We start from the raw sequence: 23,165 nt of genomic DNA on the forward strand, positions 1-23,165 counted from the left end.
CATAAATTAATATTATATTAAAGTGTTTCTTCTGGGTGAGTCGCTGTGATTTTTAACCCGTTGTGGGACGTCGGTTTCCCGCTGTGAAGCACCGCGACAGCAGCGGAACCTTCTTCTCTTCTCTCCTTGTTTCCTCCTGTTTTCAGTCCGGGTGAAGCAGCTTCCGGGAGACGCAGGGCACCAGCAGTAAACATGGCGGCGGACCTGCTGGAAACAGTGGACAGGCTTCAGTCCCGGCTGCTGGACACCCCGGAGCCCCGTAAGGTAACGGCCGGGCTGGGCGGGCGGCTGCGGGCTGCGGAGGGGAGAGGAGGGGACCGGGGGTTAGCACCGAGCTGAGGCCGGGAGGAGGGGGCTTCTCCCCGGCCACAGAGGCCCGAGACGAGCCGCCGCCGCCGCGACACTTTCCCCGAGAGTCGAAACGGTTTTTAAATGCTGCGTTCAGGGGGCCGCCGCCGAGCTCCGACTTCTCACCATCCAAGACCAAAAGTTGTTGTTTAGGTTGAAAAAAAAGTCTCTTGTGGTTATCCTGAACCAACAGTTTTAACTCTTATTACCACTCTATATGCACAGTATTTTATATATGATATATATTTTACATTCTATAGCTATATTATGATAGAAATATCTTTATAGGCCAGGGGTTCTCAACTAGTTTCACTCTGGGCTCCACATTGTCCCATGGTCATTAAGTCACGACCCACTTTTATAGAATTCAAACCAAGATTTAAAAAAAAATTGAGCAATTAATTAATTGAGCAAAGTGCATTTCAGAGCACATGAATGAAACTGAGGAGGACCATGACAACTGCATGTACGGAAGTGAATAAAAAAATATCAAACTGCACAAAATGGAGACCAACAAAACAAGATATTTTTCCTGCATTCAGGCCACATTAATAAGAAACTGATATCTTTGCATTCAGAGCAAGTAATAAGAAAGTGAGGAGGAGCATTACAACTGCATGTGTTTACGTGTCTCGTGCGCCTTTCAAAATCTTTTATTTTTCAAAATAAAAGACATGTCCAACATCAGATGTGCATTAAATATTATTTACTTTTTTGACCAGCTGTCCGCGACCCATCCAGAACGGGTCCGCGACCCACTTTTGGGTCCCGAACCACCAGTTGAGAACCACTGTTTTAGATCATCTTTTATTACGGTCTCAGGTCCATTATAGGGAAACAATAGAAAAACACATATGATACAATAGCTACAAGATAAAAAACACCATCATAAATGTAAAACACATACAGACACCTGTTCCAGTGTCTCCACAGACCTGACAAGTGTTTCATATCACTGTGTGTAGCTAGTGCAACTATGATGCTATTGCTTGACTGGTTAAGTCGACACCTGAACCTGTATGTATGTAGTTTCTTAAAAGAGCATGAAAGGTGGAAACATTACAAGATACAAACATATGACTCGCGCTTGTCCATCTTGGGCGCCTAAGTAATATTCGAAATGCAGAACCACTGTTATAGGCTATATTATATAGATATGTTCATTTATTTATCCTTTACCTGGTTAAATAAAGCATACATTAAAAAATAAATATGTAGGCTACATTATTTTATATGAACAAAAAAGGCTCGTGCACATCCAGAAGTGCAGCCAGGTGCTGAGTCCAGGGAGACCAATATCAAAAAAAAGAAAGGACTCGCCACACTGTAGGAGCTCCCAAATATACAAACATGTTGACCTGACGAAGAGCGCACTGCTCGAAACGTTGTCCTTTTTATAGTCCTCCAATACAGTTTTGTATATTTGGGAGCTGCTACAGTGTGACTGGCGAGTCCTTTCTACATTATTTTATAGCCAATTTGATAAGATATTCAAATAGCTTGTGATTTAAAATCCAAATATATTACAACGAATCCTAACATTTAACAATATATTTTACTTGAAGCTACATTGTTTTTAGTGCTCTGAAATGTAGATTTTTCAAATAGGCCTAGATGTTCTCAATATACTATACCTAACCAACCAATACATTTACCAACAGCAAGATGATTTAGGTTGTATCAACATACAGACATTTTGCTAATTAAAACCATTTAAAAAGAGCATAAGTTGTCTATATAACTTAAAGATGTGATCGTCATGTGCCAGTTCTTCAGCAGTTTTGTAAATGTAACTGTTATGGACAAGAATCAGGCACGTTAACACAGATATACCGTTGTCTTTTATCGCTTCTTTGAGTGATATTTTGCAATTTTGAGAATTTGTGATTCCCAATTTTCTCCTCCATCATCAATCTATGTGATTAGTGCTCAGTGCATTTTTAAGAACATTTAAGAAAACATTTTTGATTTGCTCCTAATAGCCTTTAGTCAGAGTGGCAACAAGGAAATCAATCAGTATGTTGCATTGCACACAGGGAACATAATGTACTTGACTGGATTCATCCAAAGATCTCTCTAGTGGACTGGATGGTGTCTTATGTTCTGCATAAAGGGGGGTTCACACATCAAGATGTGGTCAAATGTAAAAAATATAACATTAAAATAAATCCCAGATGTAAATCACCAGTTCTCAGAAATCAAAATGAAAGTCCACCACTGTTTACAAATCCATTGATTACAATAATACAAAACTATTAATGCATCAAGAAGGACGGCAGCAGATCAGTCAGTGAAGAAAATAGTTGCATCCCTTTCATACATATATATCAACATTTTCCCATTTATATACAGTAATAGATCGATTTTCAACTTTCTTTCTTTCTTTCTGTAAATCAGTGCATATTTCCGACAGCCCGTGAACGCACCATGCGGACGTCACGATAATCAAGGGGGTTTTAACTTGTTATAACGTAGTTGTTGTATCAGCTGGGGGCTTTCAGCCAGCGGTGGACAGACACACACCTGTCCACCTGTCCGGGACAACACCTGTCCACCTGTCTGTCCACCTGGCCACGTCACACGGCCACAAACCAGCACGCGCCGCGGCGTGTTTTGGTCTCGTGTGCAACCTGCAGGCCGTAGCAGCCGTTAGCTTCAGGGGCTAACAGCTCAGTGTGTGTGTGTGTGTGTGTGTGTGTGTGTGTGTGTGTGTGTGTGTGTGTGTGTGTGTGTGTGTGTGTGTGTGTGTGTGTGTGTGTGTGTGTGTGTGTGTGACAGTGTGTAACATTGAACTAGTTCCGGTTGAACTGAAGCTGCAGCTCGTCTGGATTTAAAAACCTCTGGTTATATAAAAACATGTCGGATTGTCCCTTTGTTTACTTTCTGTGCTGACATGTAGCAGCAGCAGCAGCCTCCCCATATAAATAAAAACAAAACAACAACAACCTGGCCATGCTCGACCCCTTGATCCGGTTCCTGGATCAATAAGTTTAGTTACAGATTATTGTTGTTGTAGTGAAATCACAGCTTCATCCAGACAACATGAGGCAGCACTGAGCCTCAGCCTCACTGTTATTACTCACATACTATTAAATATAACATTTAAAAAGCTCTGCAATAACATACAACACCTGGTTTGAATAATTTTGATAAGAAACTTTTAAATAATAGAATAGAATAGAATAAAATAAGAAATGAATAAAGGTTTTTCTACATCTGAGAATAGTTTCATGTAAATCAGATTGAAGGGTTGAAACGGTGGTTGAAAGTGAAACCACACAGACAGTTTTCTCAATATCTGTTTAAGTTCTTTATCTGTCACTTCCAGATCTTTGTTATTGATGCTTTATGTCATTTTATGTCATTATATTTTAATTTAATTCAGTTTATTTGATGGGGACAATGCAGGTTAACATAGTGACACTTCCACCCGTTACAATCAAGTCAATGTGACTGATGTCCTGCAGACAGAGATTATAGCTGATGATGCTAGTTTCACACTCCCGTCCCTATATTTAATATCCATAAATCAATAGCTGGTTATTATAGAGCAGTGTTTCTCAACCTTGGGGTCGGGACCCCACACGGGGTCGCCAGGAATTCAAATGGGGTCGACTCGCCTGAAATGTCTAGTTAGTATTTGATTTAAAAACAATGTTTTTTAACTAATCATTATTCTTTTTTAAATTAGATTTTAAAAGTTCAAATAAAATGCAGCATATATGAGCTGCTGCATCTTGATTGACAGCAGGAGGGGGGGGGGGGGGCGCCGGAAATTTGTTGGGAACCACTGTTATAAAGACTTAAATGTCAATAATATGAATATATAAAATAGCGGTACATATTTTTGGTGTAAAGTATATAACATGCTGTGATTAAAGCACATTTCCTGATACTAATAGCTACATAAAACCTCTGCAGGAGAATTAACACCAAACCTCAGGACTGTTTATCTGCTTTTAACTGTGACTAGGGATGTCACGATTACTTGTTTTCACAATTAATCGTGGTATTAAACGCCACAATTAATTGATCGTAAAGACTCCTGAATACCGTTACTTTCACAAAAATTTGATGTTGGAATCTTATTGGCAGATGTGGCGCCAAAATGAAGGTAAATGCACAGATACTGGTCCAGTTATCTTTAGGAATTTAAATATTAGCGTGTCATTTTTTTTTTTTTTTTGTATATTTTTGGGCCTTTTTGCCTTTATCTGATAGCCATAGTAGAGATAGACAGGAAAGGAGGCAGAGAGAGGGGGAATGACATGCAGGAAAGGTCTGCGGGATTCGAACCGGGGAGGACTGTAGCCTCTACATGGGACGGCCGCCTTAACCACTGCGCCACGCACCGCCCCTAGCGTGTCATTTTTAATAAAAAATAAATAAAAAAAAGCAAAACAAAAAACGATTAAAATAAATGCAAACATTTGGTATAGATGACAATTTGTGATCTGAATATTTCAAACACTTCCCCTGAGGGGTTAATAATTGGTCATATATATTAATAGATACTTGAAATATTTTGTGTAAACATGAGTAATGTAATTATATTTTGACTATATTTGATTTTACACATTCATAGTGTTGTGAAATTAATTAGTGCATAATAATCGTGACACCGTGATTATTTCTCTGACAATAATCGTACCAAGAAAATGTATAATCGTGACATCTCTAACTGTGACTCTTCTTTAATTGATGGGTTTTGTGTTTCTGTTGCTCTGCAGCTACTGAAGACCCTGAAACGCCTGGGGGAACTTCCCATGACCGTGGACATCCTGGTGGTGAGTGTTTGTTGCTTCACATCCTCCTTGTCTCGTTGTCTCGCTCTCTCAGCGTGAGACTTTTACAGCAGAACCTGAACACATCTCTGACCAATCAGAATCAGATCGCTGTTGTTGAAGCTGAGACGTGTCGAACCGACCGCAGAGAATTAAAACAGTGAATTTTAATATAAAAAGAAAGATAATAAAAAGTTGGTCTCATGAATATACGGAAGTATACAAGCTTCTAAAAATCACTCTACGTTCTCCATTAAACAAAAATGGGAGAAGGAGTCAGAAACACAAATATCAGAAGAGACCTGGATAGAAATACTGTATGTGAGACACAAGCGACCGCTGCAAATTCAAGATCTTTAAGAGAGTTCGGCTGGAAGAATGTAGTGAGATTTTTCATAACTCCTAAATAAACAGCACTACGAACAGGCTCACAGAGCCGAGGCTTTTGTTGGAGACAATGTGGAACCTCTATTATTGTATATTATATACGCCGTTGTTTTAACTTTTTTTTGTGTTTTTTTGATTTTTTATGTACCACACATGATTTAATCGTGGCAATCTTCATCTCTACCAATTCCTCATGCCAAGACAAAAATAAAATGGGGTCAGTTGTCTCTGTAGGATGTATAGTTCAGGAGCTATATAGATTTAACATTTTCATTTTTCACAGTCGGAAATTCAGGATGGCCACAAAAGATGTTAAAAAAAAACATGCATGGGACAATAATTGGCGCGGGGATCATCAAAATTAATTTACTAGACACCTTAAGGATTACAAAAAGCTAAGTTAGAAAAATATATCTTTCGGGTGCATGGGAACCCCCCCTGGCTACTAGACTAAATGGCTAACCACCATTTTCATGTTTTTTGGGCCTGTCCGAAAATCCAGTTATTTTGGAGGGAGGTGTCAACCGAGATAAATAAAAAAATTAGGGGTGGATTTAGATTTTTCTTTTGTTATTTTATATCTCTGTAAAATTCCGAAAACAGTCTTGCACAAGGACAGGTACTTGTTGAAGATTCTTCTGGCTGGTGGTACAGTAGGAAAGCCAAAACCAGAAAGTGGTTGCAGCAACTAGATCCTCCAACACTGATCCAGTGGCACGGGATCATTCACAAAATTTACTGTATGGAGAGACTTACTTTTGTATTAAGACTTCAGTTGGAGAAGTGTGTGGAACGCTGGGAAAAATGGATCGAATATGCACCTTGAATAGTGTGACATTTGACTATGATGTATGTGTGATAGAATATTTAGATTTTAACTGTACCGCCCATGATGATCTCATGTTCTTTGTACATGTACATTAATAAAAAGTAAAAAAAAGCGGCGGTGCGTTCACTGTCTCATGTGTTGGTTGTGTTTTCCCTGGTAGGAAACCGGCGTGGGGAAAACTGTGAACTCTTTCAGGAAACATGACGCAGCTGGAGAAGTGGCCAAAGGTCTGGTAGCCAAGTGGAAGAAGCTGGTTCCTCAGTCTGCAGACAGGTAGCTACCGAGCTGCGTCGCCGTGACAACACACTCACTTATATACATATATATACTTGTGTGTGCATCAGAAACACATTTATCAATTTTATTTATTTATATGTGAGTTATTTTCACTTTAAAAGACAAATATTTTTTGTATAAACTCCAGAATCCATTAGTGAACCTCTCTAACCTATTACCTATCTATCTGTATCAGTGTAAAACTGTGTGTGATGTTTGATATGAAGATGAAGCAGTTACTTATGATAATATAAACATTTAAATTTTATTCAGCGCCAACAAATCTGATGCTGGAATATTCATTTGGTCAAACTTTATAATAACTACACACTTTACACTATTAGATACTTCATTCATCATTTATAAACCATGCTTCCTACTCATTTGTAAATTTTTCTTGCGTCCAAGACACAATGATTCAACATTTTAACAAACTGAGGAATAAAATAGTTCCTCTATCTATTTAATGTAACCATGGCAGCAGCTGTATAATGTAGATACAGTTAGAAATGTAAAACTCAGGATTAATAATCTTCTTTATAATAAAACATGTGAATTAAACTCACTGACCATTAGTTCTGGTGTAAATCATTGTATCCACGCAGCGTCGATGTTCATCTAAATAGTTTGTTCATCATTAACTGACACTTAATAAAAGATGTAACGAGCCTCTGACGTCGACTCAGTCATTGATAATAATAAACTACTAGATTTATAAATGATGAATCATCACTGATTTAGTGTGAAAATATAAACTCATTAAACTCATTAAACTGGTTCTAGATGAGTCATGTGATACGTTAGTGAAGCTGTTTGTGTTGGTTTACATCACTGACTCCATGTTTTTGCTCCTCCTCCTCCTCACATCACCTCCTCCTCCTCCTCCTTTCTTCACCTCCTCCTCCTTTCTTCACCTCCTCCTCCTCCTTCCTCCACCTCACATCACCTCCTCCTCCCTCTCTCTTCCTCCTCTCTTCACCTCCTCCTCCTCCCTCTTCCTCTTCCTCCTCTCTTCACCTCCTCCTCCTCCCTCTCTCTCCTCCTTTCTTCACCTCTTCGTCTTCCTCCACCTCCTCCTCTTCCTCTCTCTCCTTCTCTCTTCACCTCCTCCTCCTCCCTCTTCCTCCTCCTCCTCACATCACCTCCTCCTGTTCCTCCTCCTCCTCCTCTCTTCACCTCCTCCTCCTTTCTTCACCTCCTCCTCCTCTCTTCACCTCCTCCTCCTCACATCACCTCCTCCTGTTCCTCCTCCTTCTCTCTTCACCTCTTTCTCTTCCTCCTCTCTTCACCTCCTCCTCCTCCTTTCTTCACCTCCTCCTCCTCTCTTCACCTCCTCTCCTCTTCCTTATCTCTTCACCTCCTCCTCCTCCTTTCTTCACCTCCTCCTCCACTCTTCACCTCCTCCTCCTCTTTTCTTCACCTCTTCCTTTCTCTTCCTCTCTTCACCTCTTCCTCCTCCTCCTCTCCTCTCCTCCTCTCTTCACCTCCTCTCCTCTTCCTCCTCTCTTCACCTCCTCTCCTCTTCCTTCTCTCTTCACCTCCTCCTCCTCTTTTCTTCACCTATCCCTCCTCCTCCTCTCTTCACCTCCTCCTCTTCCTCCTCCTCCTCCTCCTCCTCCTCCTCCTCTCTTCACCTCTTTCTCCTCCTCCTCCTCCTCTTCCTCCTCTCTTCACCTCCTCCTCTTCCTCCTCCTCTTCTCTTCACCTCTTCCTCCTCTCTTCACCTCCTCCTCTTCCTCCTCTCTTCTCTTCATCTCCTCCTCCTCTTCTCTTCTCCTCCTCCTCTTCTCTTCACCTCCTCCTCCTCTCTTCACCTCTTTCTCTTTCTCCTCCTCCTCCTCTTCCTCCTCTCTTCTCTTCATCTCCTCCTCCTCCTCCTCCTCCTCCTCCTCCTCCTCCTCCTCCTCCTCTTCCTCCTCTCTTCTCTTCACCTCCTCCTCCTCCTCCTCCTCCTCCTCTCTCTCCTCAGACCCAACAGCCACCCTAAGGAGGTCGTCCGCTCACACACACACTCTCGAGGCCTCGGTGGAGGAGGAGGAGGAGGAGGAGACAGACACGTCCGGGAGCCCTCCCCTGAGGAGGAGGAGGAGGAGGAGGAGGAGGAGCGCTCCTACATGGAGGAGGTGGTGGAAGAGGAGGAAGAGGAGGAGGAGGTGGAGGAGGAGCGAGGCTACCACACCAACTACTCCCCCTCTCCTCCTCCTCCTCCTCCTCCTCAGCAGGAGCAGTACAGCCCCGAGCCCGAACCCCCGCCCAGAGGAGGAGGAGGATACGGGTCAGAGGAGGAGTACGACAGCCCCGAGCCCAGTCCTCCTCCTCCTCCTCCACCTCCTCCTCCACCTCCTTCCTCCTCCTCTTCTCGTAAAGACAAAGACGTCCGTCACAGCAGCAACAAACCCAACAGAGAAACCAGCAAGAACCACAGCGAGAGGAGCAGGGAGGAGGAGCGGCGGCAACGCCACGCACAGACCAGCAGCGACCGAGGAGGAGGAGGAGGAGGAGGAGGAGGAGGAGGAGGAGGAGGAGGAGGAGGAGGAGGAGGAGCAGGAGGAGCAGGAGAGGCAAAGAGACAGAGAGGAGCAGACAGAGAGAGACAACAGAGTCCAGGACAGAAACCCAGCAAACACAGCAGGAAGTCCAACACACAGGACAAGAAGAGAGGAGGAGGAGGAGGAGGAGGAGGAGGGGACGACGGTGAGTGTCCAACAACTCCACAACGCTCTGGTGGACAAGTTGTGAGCTGCACATTCACCACGCTATGAGATAATAACACAACGTTACCACACAGAGTTGTTTTAGAGGGAAATTCATGCAAAACCACTGATGCGCGTTGCCTTCAGGGACAGTTTTTCATCAACAGTCTCTGTATTTCAACTCTGTGTGGTAACGTTGTGTTATTATCTCATAGCGTGGTGAATGTGCAGCTCACAACTTGTCCACCAGAGCGTTGTGGAGTTGTTGGATTGTGTATTTGATGAGTTTGATGATGAGGGAAACCAAGAAATCCCATAATGAGCCTCCGTAGCGTAGCTCTGAGCAGCTCACGGCTCTGCTCCGCCGTTCTAAAAACAGCTTGCACCGACAATTAAAGGTAACGAACCTACTGCTGTGACTATAGGGGTTATGGTGATGGGCCAATTTGACAAAATGTTGAACTATCCCTTTAAGTTTATTGATTATTTGGTCTTGTGTTGGAGTGAACCCAGCCTCAGACGTCTCTTCCCCAAAGATAAGAGTTACTTTACTTTATTAAAGGAACTACGAGGAGTTTCGGAAAGCAAAGTGTTTTCATACATTTGCCAAGAATGTTTTCATTAATCAAGAATGAAAGTCGGAGGTTCGAAGACAAAACCATATATTTATCTAAAATGGATCCATTAACAAGTGGTAACGTAGATTCATCCACATTAATATGACTACTTTTATAACCAAAAGCAAACTCCTCCGAGTCTCTTTAAAGGGATAGTTCAACATTTTGGCAAATTCGCCGTTGCCGTAATCCCTATCCACCACTTTCCGGAGAACGACGCTGGGTGTCGCCATGACACTCCATTCATTACATTTTAGATTAACGATAGCTGGGCTAACCATTAGCCGTTAGCAGTGTCTTAAATAACTCAATAAACAGACCATGAAAAAAATATGTTTTCCAGCGGATATCTTTGTTCCAACATGACTGAGCTAACTGGAGTAGTTTCATGTCGTGTCCGACAACGGGAGGGTTTTAACAGCTGACGTCCTGATGTTAGCTTAGCTACTGTTAGCTGTCAGCAGCAGCAAAGCTAACAGCTACGATAGCCATGACTAGTTGCAGAGGCGTGCACACAGAAGTGGTGGTGTTTGTTCAGTAATTCGTTTTGTAGACTTGACAAACATCAGATTAGTCAGGGCGGTTTTGGCAGCCCGGAGCCCCCACATTTGGTGCCTACACCGGTGGCTAACGCTACCAGTTAGCCGCTAACGCTACCAGTTAGCCGCTCGCTAGAATGCTACTACGGGGTTGAAAACCGACTTCCGTTGTGGTGTGACGCAATGGATCATGGGAAAATAAAGTGGTGGATAGTCATAGCAGTAGGTTTGTTACCTTTATTTGTCGGTGCAAGCTATTTTTAGAACGGCGGAGCAGAGCGGCGAGCTGCTCAGATACTCTGAACTACTTGTGCTTTTGAAATCCCTCCGCCCAGCAGCCGTGTCGGGAATGTAGTTCCGGCTGCATTTCCCTCGGAAACAACTCGAAACAAATCGACAATCAGCAGATTAATTGATAGATAATAGTTAGCAGCAGCTTCAGTCTAAAGTAAAATGTCCCAACATGTATGATTTTTGTCTGGTTGCTGAAGCTCTGACCTCTGACCTCTAGGGATGGGTATCGAAAACCGGTTCCTCTTCGGAACCGGTTCCAACTTGGATCAATTCTTGGAATCGTGTGCGTGTCTGCTTTAACGATTCCCTTATCGATTCCGTTTGGTTCAGAAACTCGCGCATTAATTGATTAATTACGTGACGTTACGTTAAAATCAATCATCATTATAAATGAGGGTGCTTAGTGTTTATATCCACATGTCACCGTTTGTTCTCACAAAATAAAGTTAGTGGCGTGTCTGCGTGGAGCGGAGCTGCTGACAGATGCAGCTGACAGTGACGTTTCCTCATCACTAAACCTGTGAGCCAGAGACACCCTCCTGTCCTCCCTCGCTCACGTCGAGAGGACAGGACAACGTCTCCTGAACAGGCTACATGTCTATTCTTTCTGTTTTTCTCTCTTTATTCTAACCACTTCCTTTCAGGTTTTGCTCGTAGCCACGTGAAACGGTAGCTACGCCCTGTGTCTTTTCTCTGGCGCTCTCTCTCTTTCGCTCGCTCGCTCGCTCGCTCACTCCGCATAAAAACGAACGTTATGAAAACAATAACTAGTGAGAAGAATACAGATGCATAAAAACCATGTAATGGAAACATTGTTAAATTCCTCCTGTGAGCACAGCTGCCCCACAGCCACAGTGGTCTAGTGTTTACCTGTCCAGGCAGGTCGGTCCTGGCTACTTTTTTAATGTTAGAGCCGTTAATGCAGTGTTTTCAACCTTGGGGTTGGGACCCCATGTGGGGTCGCCTGGAATTCAAATGGGATCGCCTTAAATGTCTAGTAATTGATTTAAAAATATATATATATAAACTAATTATTTTTCACAATCTTAAACAACCATATTCTTTATACATTCAATTTCTTGAATATAAATCAAGATCAAATAAAATGCAGCATATACAAATATCTGAGCTTGCTCATCTTGAATGAGGGTCACCAGAAATTTGTGATGTCAAAAGGTTGGGAACCACTGCATTAATGCAAACAAACCCATTTCTCTTTTATTCCCTCACCCAATGAGAATCGATAAGAGAAGCGATAAGGAATCAAATCGATAAGCAATATCGATAATGGAATCGGAATCGCTAAATTCTTATCAATACCCATCCCTACTGACCTCTCTGTTTCCAGGGCGACCACGAGCACCGAAGGACTCCCCCCCGCCCCCCCCGCCCAAAGAGGAGGAGGAGGACTTTGAGACTCCCACCATGTCCTTCGAGTCCTTCCTCACCTACGACGCTCCCATCGTCGTCAAGAAGAAGAAGAAGCCGTCGTCGTCGTCGTCGTCCCAGTCCCACCACCACAGTCACAGTCGGCCGTCTCACTCCTCCTCGTCCACCACGTCGTCGTCGTCCCATCAGGCCCGGCCCGCTGCTCCCCCCCTCACCACCTCCTCCTCCTCCTCCTCCTCCTCCTCCTCTAAAGCCCAGAAGGCCAACGGCGCTCAGAGCAGCAAGCGGCCGCACCAGAGCTCCAGCTCCTCGGCCGCCGCCCCCACACCGGAGAAACGCAAGAGGGTGAGAACAGACGCAGAGTCGCTTCATCTGTTCATTAGATCAATTATCATTTAGCACTTTAACTGCCCTTCAAAGTTCAGGAAAAACACAGTTTTTATTTGGACCTAACCAACTGCTGATCGGCGGGTGCTAACCCTGGGCGGAGGGATACGTGAGTTGGTTAGGTCCAAATAAAAACTGTGTTTTTCCTGCACTTTGAAGGGCTGGAAAAAATTATATTATAGTGAACAATGGAACTGTGGGTTTTTTTTCAGGCAAAACCTCTTTTAGGCCGTGAAAATAGGCCGTTTCTTTGGGTCTGTTCACAACAATGTATGTTGTAAATCTCTGGGCAGGGCTATTATGGGCTGGCGTTGCTAACGGGAGGAGTGCAGAGAGTCTTCTACTGCTATTAAAGACTATTTGTAGATTTAAAAAATGATACTATCCCTTTAACGCTGGCTTTTAACACGGATGTCAATTTGTGTGATATCTATTGTTAAAAGCTAGTGTGATGATCCATGCGTTTTACAGATTTTCATTGAAAAAGAAAAAAAAAAGAAGTCCATGCATTTACCGCAACTACAGAAACCATGGAAACGTAAACATAAAATTCCACCGGAAGAGCAAAACCGGCAAAACAGGGTTAAAAAAGGTGGATACTGTTACCAGGTTACTGTCAGTTTTGTCTCATCTTGTGTTTGATGAGTTGTTGTTTTCAGATTCTGTTCATTGATGCTGGTGTTGTTGTTGTTGTTAATGTGTTGTTGTGTTGTTGTGTTGTTGTTGTTGTGTGCAGGTGGTGGAGGCCGTTCCAACTCTCCCTGAGATCCCTCTGCCGGCCATCCAGCCCAACTACAGACCTCTCCCCTCCATCGACGTCACTCCGCTGTCGCCACAGAGACGCAAAGGTCAGGGAGAGTTGTTGTTGTTGTTTACTCACCAGGGGTCTATACTACGAAGTAGGTTCAACATACTCAGGGTTTCTTTCAGTTATCCGGCTTCACTTAACTGGACAAGCGCAATCGCGCTAAGCCGGTGGTTATCAACTCGGTAAGTCAACCCAGGGTTTCCCAGAGTGCGTTCACATGAAGGGGCGGAGTTAGCTAGCGTCCTCTGACCAATCACAGACATGGACAGGTCTGAAAGCAGCTGCAGCAGCAGAGCGGAGTGTTTCACTAACAAGGAGCAGACCATAATTCTGCAGCAACATGAAGAACTGAAAGAAACACAGTCACTACAGCAAAGTGCAGAAAGTGCTACAGAGAAATTACATAAGTTTTATTGTAAGTTTTCATCGGAGGGACTGACAAACCTCTGTCAGCTGATCGAGCTGTGTCGTGCGCTCACTGTCCCACTACGGTGATGTCATTTTCCAAGAGAACTGATTGGTCAGGAGTCAGAGTTTTCCTACCTGGTGATCTCAATCTGGAACATAACCAGGTTAGCCGTTCAGCATCAGTTGCCGCGGAGATTTATCCCGGTAAGAAGTGAACCACCTTCATAGTACGGAAAACCCAGAGTTAACCCTGAAGTTACCTCGCTAAGCTCAAATCCTGCTTCGTAGTACAGGGCCCAGAACTTACAAACACACAAACAGGAAGAGGATAGTTGTGTCTGATGTCAGAAACATGAGACATCAAATAAAACTCCTCAGCTCCTCGGTCCGACAGAAAGTCCCAATTTACCCAGAATGCTTTGTGCCACAGTTTCATACAGACAAGAACTAAACGGATGATTTATGACTCTGACTTAATGAAATCAGCCTCAGGTGTGAAGGAATAATTAACTAGTCGTCACAGACGTCGATACTGAATTCATGTTGATGTGAAACTGTCTGAGGCCTGAGGGTCTCTGTGTCTCTGTGTCTCTGTCACATCTCAACAGTGTTGGGAAAGTTCACTTTCTACATCAACTAGTTCAAAGTTCAGTTCACACATTTTAAAATGAACTAGTTCAGTTCCTAGTTCATAATTCACAATTTTGAACTAAATTCACGCTTCCAAAAGTTCATAGTTCATAGTTCTTTTTTCTTTTCTTTTCTTTTCAATATGTTGCTACCAGTTATTATTTTTCCAAATTATTGCCTCAGCCAAAATAGAAACACAGACAGCTTTTATTTTAGCAGTTTTAACCAGTATTAGTTAAAGTTACTACTCTACTTTCCCCAAAAAGTAACTGAGTTATAATGTGATGAAACTAATTCATTACCAGGAAAAGTTACTATTGCGTTACTATTTTATAAAATTCTCAAATGTGTCAAATTACTTGGACTTCCCTCTCTAAGCCCCTTTACATTTAAATGTTGGTGTCTCATTTGTAATAAAAAACAAAAAAACAAACAATTAAAATAAACTTAAACATTTGGTATAGGTGACAATTAATGATTTGAATATTTAAAACACTGGAGGATTAATAATTGGTTATGTATGAATAGTAGAGACTTAAAATATTTAGTGTAAAAATTTGTAGTGTCATTATATTTTGACTGTATTTGATTTTACACATTCATATGTTGTGAAATTAATTAATGCAGAATAATCGTGATAATCGTTAATACCGTGATTATTTCTCTGACAATAATCGTGCAAAGAAAATCTATAATCGTGACATCCCTAGCGTTCACAATAATGTTCATCAAGCAGAAATACAGTGAACATGAACAAACACTGATCTCAACAGAACTCTGGTGTCAGATACCAAACTAAAGCTTCAACGTGCACAAACTTGTTTTCACTGAATCATGACCAAGTTGTAGAAAACATTCAGTGTCAGCAGATGTGTAACTCTTGTGTCACACATCCCCTCTCCTCCTCCCTTTTCACTTTCAGTTCCCGTGCTGAACGACGAGGAGGACGCCGGCTTCACGGGGAAACGCTTCAACTCCAAGATGGTGGTGTACTCAGGGTCCAAGACGGCCTACCTGCCTAAGATGATGACGCTGTACGAGCAGTGCATCCGCGTGCTGCAGAACAACATCGACTGTGAGTGGAGCTGCTGCACCGGCAACACACACACACACACACACACACACACACACACACACAATAATTAGTCAGATCCTCTCATTCTGCGTCCCCCCGATGAACTTTATTTTTATGGCACCTTTCTTAAGCTACAAGCTGCTTGTACATAAAGTAAAATGAATTAATATAGAATAAGTAGAAGAAACAAAAACAAAACAGAGCAACAACAGAACTAAAACCTTGGTGTTTAAGAACAATAAGTTAAAATCTGAAACAGAGAAAAATACAAATGTAAAGTAGATGCATCAACTGAAACACATGGATGAGCCACAGGTTCAGATCACAGAAATAGTTCCTGTGGTGTTCAAGGTTCAAGAGTCTTTATTATTAGTTGTTTCACAGCAAGTAGCAAACATGCATACTGTACCAAACCAACAAACACATCCTAAAACATTCAACATAGGTCATTTAAAAGCCTGATCACTGCAGGGACAAATGGAACGCTCCATCTATTGATCCTCCATCTTGGAAGCAGCAGGTGTGTGCGTCTGGAAAGAAGCAACCTGAACTCCCCGTGCAGCACGGGTTGATCTGGATCTACCAGGATCAGTCACTGACGAGGTCATTTAGGACTGTGCCCGCAATTTTACTGCACACCCTGACAATTCCCAAACTTTTACTCTTGTTTTTACATTTTAAAAGACCAAACCAACAGATGAAGTTAAAAGTTAAAGGGATAGTTCACCCAAAATTCAAATTTCCCTCATTATCTCCTCCCCCTCATGTGGACTAAGGGCTGGGAGAAGTTTCAGAGTCCTCCGTGGCTTCTCTGAGTTACAGGGGGTCTCGGCGTGCAGTGCATGTTCATATGACGGTTGTGAATGGATACCAACTGTCTTCGTAACAAAAAGACACACCAAAAAACATCCAAATACCTCCATGCTGCTCGTATGTAATGTCCCTCTGGCCCCGACATGAGAAATTGTCCTGAAAAAAAATTAAATAAGTCTATATTAAAGCTTGTTTTGTAGCAGAAGCTTCTCAAAGCTCCTCTTCCTGGTCCGTCCAAATCTTGCGCGATTTGCGCCGACGTCAGGTGCAAATCGCGCGAGATTTGGACGGACCGTAATATGGACATGCACTGCTACGCCGAGACCCCCTGTAACTCAGAGAAGCCACGGAGGACTCTGAAACTTCTCCCAGCCCTTAGTCCACATGAGGGGGAGGAGATAATGAGTGAAATTTCAATTTTGGGTGAACTCTCCCTTTAATAAAGACTTGATAAAACAAGAATAAAACATTCTCATGAAAGTCGTATCCACATTAAAACCACAGAGCTTTCACATGAGGCTTCTTACAGAGGGAATCAACATGGGCTTAAGGGTGTGGAAACCAGTCTAACACACACACACACACACACACACACACACACACACACACACACACACACACACCCACACACACACACACACACACACTTTAAACCCCCAGTGGAACTCTCTCTCTGTGTTGCAGCCATCGCGGAGGTGGGCGGTGTACCGTTCGACATCCTGGAACCGGTTCTGGAGCGATGCACACCTGAGCAGCTGTACCGCATCGAGCAGAGCAACCAGGTAACACACACACACACACACACACACACACACACACATACACATACACGCTACACAACACAAAGGCCATTTGTGTTCAGTGTGAGTTCTTTATTCAGAAGAAAAGTTCTGTTTCAGTCATTTTTATTGACAGTATTTTACAGTTTTCACTAAAAACGAACAGAACAAAGATTCCTTTATGAGACGTTAGAATAAACATCCATCCTCTTATTCACCTCTTTATTATCCAGTGCATATTTTTGAATTATGCAGAGACTTATTGAAAATGATTTGATAAATAGTTTGTATACAAATTTGAGGCTGATGAACCGGAACAACGTCTTTGTCATATTCTACTCTGGATAAAATCAAAGGCAACAACATGGTGATGTAAAAAATTACTCGTTTGTTTGTTTTCTTGAAGAAAGGTGGAAAAAAAAGACTTGACAGAGCTAAACAGAGTCGTCGTGCTCAGGAGTTTTGAAAATTAGAGGGAACATTGCCCTCCAGCCTTGTTTACGTCCTGTGCTCGGCTGTGTTTCTGTTTCCTCTGTGCGACGCCTGACTGACCGACTCTGTTCCTCGGTCCAGTGTTTCACCGAGGACTCTGACGAGCTGTGGATGCGTCACTGTCGACGCGACTTCAAGCGCGAGTCTCCTCAGGAGTACGAGTCGTGGAGGGAGATGTACCTGCGGCTGCACGACGAGCGCGAGGAGCGGCTCAGGATGCTGACGCAGAACATCACCTCGGCCCACGCCAACAAGCCCAAAGGTGGGAGACCGTTCACAATCTATCCAAACCAGATTCACCACGCTATGAGATAATAACACAACGTTACCACACAGAGTTGTTTTAGAGGGAAATTAGGGAAATGAGGGAAAAGAGACTCTGCTTGCTGAAAAACTGTCCCTGAAGCAGGGCCGTTGCTAGGAATTCTGGGCCCCCTTAAAGAATACTAAAGTGGGCCCCTCCCCCTAACTTTTCCTTTTTTTTTTTCTTAGACTACGTATGTATTATCGTTTTTTATTTAGCCTTCTTTGTTTTGATGCTAATGCAGCATTACACTGCAAAAACTCAAGTATCTTAGCAAGAATATTTGTCTTATTTCTAGTCAAAATGTCATTTCTAGTGAAAACAAATCTCATTCTACTTAAAATAAGACTCATCATATTAAAAGTAGCTTGTTTTTAGACACTTTTTACTTCTTTCAAGCAGATTTTCACTTGGAATAAGAAAAGAAAAATCTGATAGTGGAGCAAGTTTTTCTTCCTTATTACAAGCACAAAAAACCTACTTTCACTGGCAGATTTTTCTATTTATTGTGAATTTAAGTGAAAATGATCTAAAAACAAGTTAATTTTTAGGTGATGAGTCTTATTTTAAGTGGAAAGAGATTAGCTTTGACTAGAAATGAGACATTTGGACAAGAAATAAGACAAATATTCTTGGAAAGATGTAGAGTTTTTACAGTGTACTATGAGTATTAGTCAGGGTCTTATGCAGAATAAATCAGTCATACAAAGATTAGACTACTGGGGTTTTTTATGGGCCCCACTGGGCGCTGGGCCCCTAGAGTTATCACCACCTTTCTCCCCTATACAACGGCCCTGCCCTGAAGGCAACGTGCATCAGCGGTTTTGCATGAATTTCCCTCTAAAACAACTCTGTGTGGTAACGTTGTGTTATTATCTCATAGCGTGGTGAATGTGCAGCTCACAACTTGTCCACCAGAGCGTTGTGGAGTTGTTGGATTGTGTATTTGATGAGTTTGATGAGTTAGAAACCAAGAAATCCCATAATGAGCCTCCGTAGCGTAGCTCTGAGCAGCTCACGGCTCTGCTCCGCCGTTCTAAAAACAGCTTGCACCGACAATTAAAGGTAACGAACCTACTGCTATGACTATAGGGATTATGGTGATGGGCCAATTTGACAAAATGTTGAACTGTTCCTTTCTGCATCAGTAGTTTGAAGCTGAGTCGTTTGTTTCTATTAAATGTTGTATCTCCTGGTTGGTGTTTGTGGTGTTTCTCTCCTCAGGTCGGACGGTGAAGATGGCGTATGTGAACTCTGCCGCCAAGCCGCCGCGGGACGTTCGCCGCCGCCAGGAGAGGTTCGGCACCACCAGCGGTTTGTCCACGGCCGCATCCAACGCAGCCGCCTCCCCGATCAAGTACGTTCAACTCAGACTCAGATTCTAGTGCCTATAGATCATTGTTATATTATATTGTTAATATAGATAGTTCTTTTATTTTTAGTTGGCACTTATTTGTTGTTTAAAGGGACATTGTGTAACTTCTCCTGTTATCTATTCACGAAAATCGATTATTTGGTTCCTCAGTCTGTTTTTCATTAACCAGTAATCCCCCCCATCAGCAAAGTGAAGTGTTCCTTTCAGCTCTGAATTGACCTCTGGCTAAGCCCCGCCCCCTCCACTCACTGGGACAAACAGTCAACATTGGGTGACAGTTGCTATGGCAACAGCTGTCACCGTAGAGACATTTCACAGGAGGCAGAAAGATTAAATATCATGTTGAAGTCACCAAAACTTCACTTAGCTTTACTGCTATGGCTGTCAGTTGCTGCGAAACGCCGATAGCAACGGGCTAACTTCTGTTAGCCTGTCTATGGAGTTTTACATTATACGTTAGCATTAAGCTAGCAGACTTTATGCTTAGTTGTGATGCTGGCTAACATCTAAACATCTCTGACAATATGTTGCCTCAAATACGTTGTTGACTTAACTTAGAACAGATGTAGACATCCTTGTTAAGTTTACCCACGTTTAGTTGGTGTTGTGGTCTACTGCAGTGGTTTCCAACCTGGGGGGCGGGACCCCCCAAGGGGGGCGCCAAAGATCCAGGGTGGGTCGCGAAGCCCTCTTGATTTTAAGGGGTTTAATAATTTTAATGTAATTAAAATGTTAAATAAATTAGTAGGCTAAGCATTTAATTCATATGACAAAAACAAAATCCAAGGGCCACATTAAACATTTATTTGTGTATTTAAATAGATAAACAAATAAATTATAGGCCTATAGGCTATCAATAGATGATTGAATATCAACAGTTTTAAAACATTAAATACATAATATACAGCAGGGCAATATCAGTCACAATGAATTTGAAAAACAGCATGGAACAATGAGAAAAAACCTGTGTAAAATTACAACATATTCTTCAGAACTTGTACTTTTAAAAACACAATTATGTTTTTAAAAGTACAAGTTCTGAAGAAATATGTTGTAATCATACACAGGTTCTCCTGATTGTTTGTTCCATGCTGTTATTAAATTACTGAAATATAATAAAGTATTTCATGTAAAAGAAGTTCCTTATTTTATTTTATTTTACATCGGGGGGGCGGGGTCACCAAAGTTTTCAATGGTAAAAATATGGGTCCCTTAAGAAAAAGGTTGGGAACCACTGGTCTACTGCATAACTTTATCCAGAGCAGACACATCTCTCGGTTGAGATGTGGCTTGGGAAAAGGTAAAAAAAAATCCCCCCCGTCGTCCAGCCTCTTGGGATACCTAGATACCTTAAAATGTCAAGAAAAAACATATAAAAACGAATGAAAACTGACTAACTGCAATGCATTTCAATGGACGTGGAAGCAGAGAATGTCCGAGTGTATGGGCTAGCTAATCAGATCTTATCATAATCTTTTTCTTTTGTTTTTTGCTTTTTTACATTTTGATATAACATTCTTTTACTTATGACATTTTGACATAACATGTTACAGCAATAGGTAGTATACAGAGCTGCAGTTTAGCTCTAGACAGTATATACAGATTACGTGTGTGTTTGCACATGTGTCCATATCTCCTCACTCACAGATCCTCTCCCACTTCCTGTCTCTTTCAGAATAAGACCAGTCAACACAGATTTCTCTGGTGAATCCAGTCGTTCCTCCTCCCTGCTCAACTCTGCAGCCGGATCGTCCCGCTCCTTGGCCCCGGGCGGAGGAGGAGCAGGAGGAGGAGGAGCAGGAGGAGCAGGAGGAGGAGCAGGAGGAGCAGGAGGAGCAGGACACGTTGCCCGGGACAAGCCCCAGGTCAAAAGTAAGTGTGTGTGTCTGTGTGTGTGTTGACAGGGTTCTTACGGATCCTTAAAAAGTCTTAAAAGGCATTGAATTCATTAATCTAAAAACAAGGCCTTAATTGGCATTAAAATGTCTTAAATCAATTTTTCCAAAGTCTTAAAAATGTTAACACATGGTAAGTGGTATTTTATGGTTGTAATTAGTCTCAAATCTCAAAATAATTGGTAACATTTCGACATAGAGAAGTTAGTGGCGGCCGTCAACGCTAAATCTCTCACCGCCACCAGCTCCAGAGTCAGTGTTTTTTTTTTTTTTTCTGGACTTCTTATGCATTTATTTTGAAAGGACAGCTGCGGGAAAACTTGCGCGAGTTTGTAGTTTTCACCAAAGTCCGTAGGCTACTTTTAATGGAAACACACAGAACTCAAATTTCTTTTAATGCGCATCATTTCCCAGTTATTTGAATCACTTTGGATGGAAACATACGGTACCGACGAGCAAACATGTCCTTTTTAGTTTATCATCTCCTCTCCACAACTACACAGCTGTTAAATGATGTCACTCACTCACTCATAGCCCCCCCCAGGGCCGTTGCTAGGAATTCTGGGCCCCCTTAAAGAATACTAAAGTGGGCCCCTCCCCCTAACTTTTCCTTTTTTTTTCTTAGACTACGTATGTGTTATCGTTTTTTATTTAGCCTTCTTTGTTTTGATGCTAATGCAGCATTACACTGCAAAAACTCAAGTATCTTAGCAAGAATATTTGTCTTATTTCTAGTCAAAATGTCATTTCTAGTCAAAACAAATCTCATTCTACTTAAAATAAGACTCATCACATTAAAAGCAGCTTGTTTTTAGACACTTTTTACTTCTTTCAAGCAGATTTTCACTTGGAGAAGCAGAAAAAATCTGATAGTGGAGCAAGTTTTTCTTCCTTATTACAAACACAAAAAACTTACTTTCACTGGCAGATTTTTCTATTTATTGCGAATTTAAGTGAAAATGATCTAAAAACAAGTTAATTTTTAGGTAATGAGTCTTATTTTAAGTGGAAAGAGATTAGTTTTGACTAGAAATGAGACATTTTGACAAGAAATAAGACAAATATTCTTGGAAAGAATCATTAATGTAGCAGTCACTTTACCTTGGACCATAGGAAAGTGGGTAAAATTGTCCCTAACTCTATGTAATAGATGTGGTGACGTTTTAGTTTTTTTTGCATTTGTGTTTATTATGAAGTCAGTCTTAAATTTCATTTCAAGTGGCTTTAAAAACCCTGTTGTAGGAACCCTGGTTGAGTGTGTGTGTGTGTGTGTGTGTGTGTGTGTGTGTGTATGTTTAAATCTAATGCATGGTCTCCTCCTCCTCTGCAGAAATCGCCCCCATGATGGCCAAAACTATCAAAGCGTTCAAGAACAGATTCTCCCGCCGATAGTGTGAAAGAGACTGAATGTATTTTATGAATTCCAACTGTGTTTTTAATTTAAGTTTGGTCAAATCTCACCACACACACACACACACACACACACACACACACACACACACACACACACAGAAAGACATAGAAACAGATAAACACACACACACACACGCATCATGATCTTTTCCTACCAAACATATCATGAATATAACAGTATTGGTGGGAAAACTGTTGTGTTTTTTCTTGTTTTTTTTCTTGTTTTTTTTTATTTTAATTTAAGTGTCGGCTTCTGTTTTGGGATCTTCAGATGAGTATTTAAATCATGAATCATGACGGTCAGATCAGAGGCTCCGACGTCGTAACGTGTAAAAAATATCAAGCCGCCAACTTTTTATAGGATGCAAAAGGACACAAACACAAAGTCTGTTACTGTTTTCTCTTTTCTTTTTTTTTAAAGGAGTAGCCAGTTAGCTTAGCATCAGGAATGGAAACAGGGAGAACAGCTGCTCTGGTTCTGTCTGAAGTGGATAAAGATCTGGAGCTCAGATATCAACACATCATGTCATTTTATAGACGAGTTATTAAAGGGATAGTAGCATTTTTTTAAAAGTGGGGTTGTATGATCTACAAATAGATCATACAACCCCACTTTAAAAAAAATGCTAC

General features: G+C 42.0%; 1 protein-coding gene across 1 annotated transcript; it reads left to right on the top strand.

The window, feature by feature from the left end:
* Positions 1-6: 6 nt before the first annotated feature.
* Positions 7-23,119, top strand: eloa (elongin A). The gene is made up of 12 exons (XM_083982468.1): positions 7-264; positions 5,079-5,135; positions 6,509-6,621; positions 8,594-9,318; positions 12,116-12,501; positions 13,280-13,391; positions 15,312-15,464; positions 16,962-17,059; positions 17,630-17,810; positions 19,077-19,209; positions 20,903-21,099; positions 22,453-23,119. The coding sequence occupies exons 1-12, from the start codon at positions 193-195 to the stop codon at positions 22,512-22,514; spliced, it is 2,289 nt and encodes a 762-aa protein (XP_083838594.1). The 5' UTR covers positions 7-192; the 3' UTR covers positions 22,515-23,119.
* Positions 23,120-23,165: the final 46 nt, after the last annotated feature.

This window comes from Trachurus trachurus (genome assembly GCF_905171665.1).
Source record: "Trachurus trachurus genome assembly, chromosome: 11".
NCBI classification, from domain to species: Eukaryota; Metazoa; Chordata; class Actinopteri; order Carangiformes; family Carangidae; genus Trachurus; species Trachurus trachurus.

What these genes read in the sequence shown, in the direction of transcription:
- eloa (XM_083982468.1), top strand. Translation starts at nt 193, where the DNA reads ATGGCGGCGGACCTGCTGGAAACAGTGGACAGGCTTCAGTCCCGGCTG. An exon ending in TGACCGTGGACATCCTGGTG is followed by an intron (nt 5,136 to 6,508) that starts GTGAGTGTTTGT and finishes TTTCCCTGGTAG; the next exon opens with GAAACCGGCGTGGGGAAAAC. An exon ending in GCTGCAGAACAACATCGACT is followed by an intron (nt 15,465 to 16,961) that starts GTGAGTGGAGCT and finishes TCTGTGTTGCAG; the next exon opens with CCATCGCGGAGGTGGGCGGT.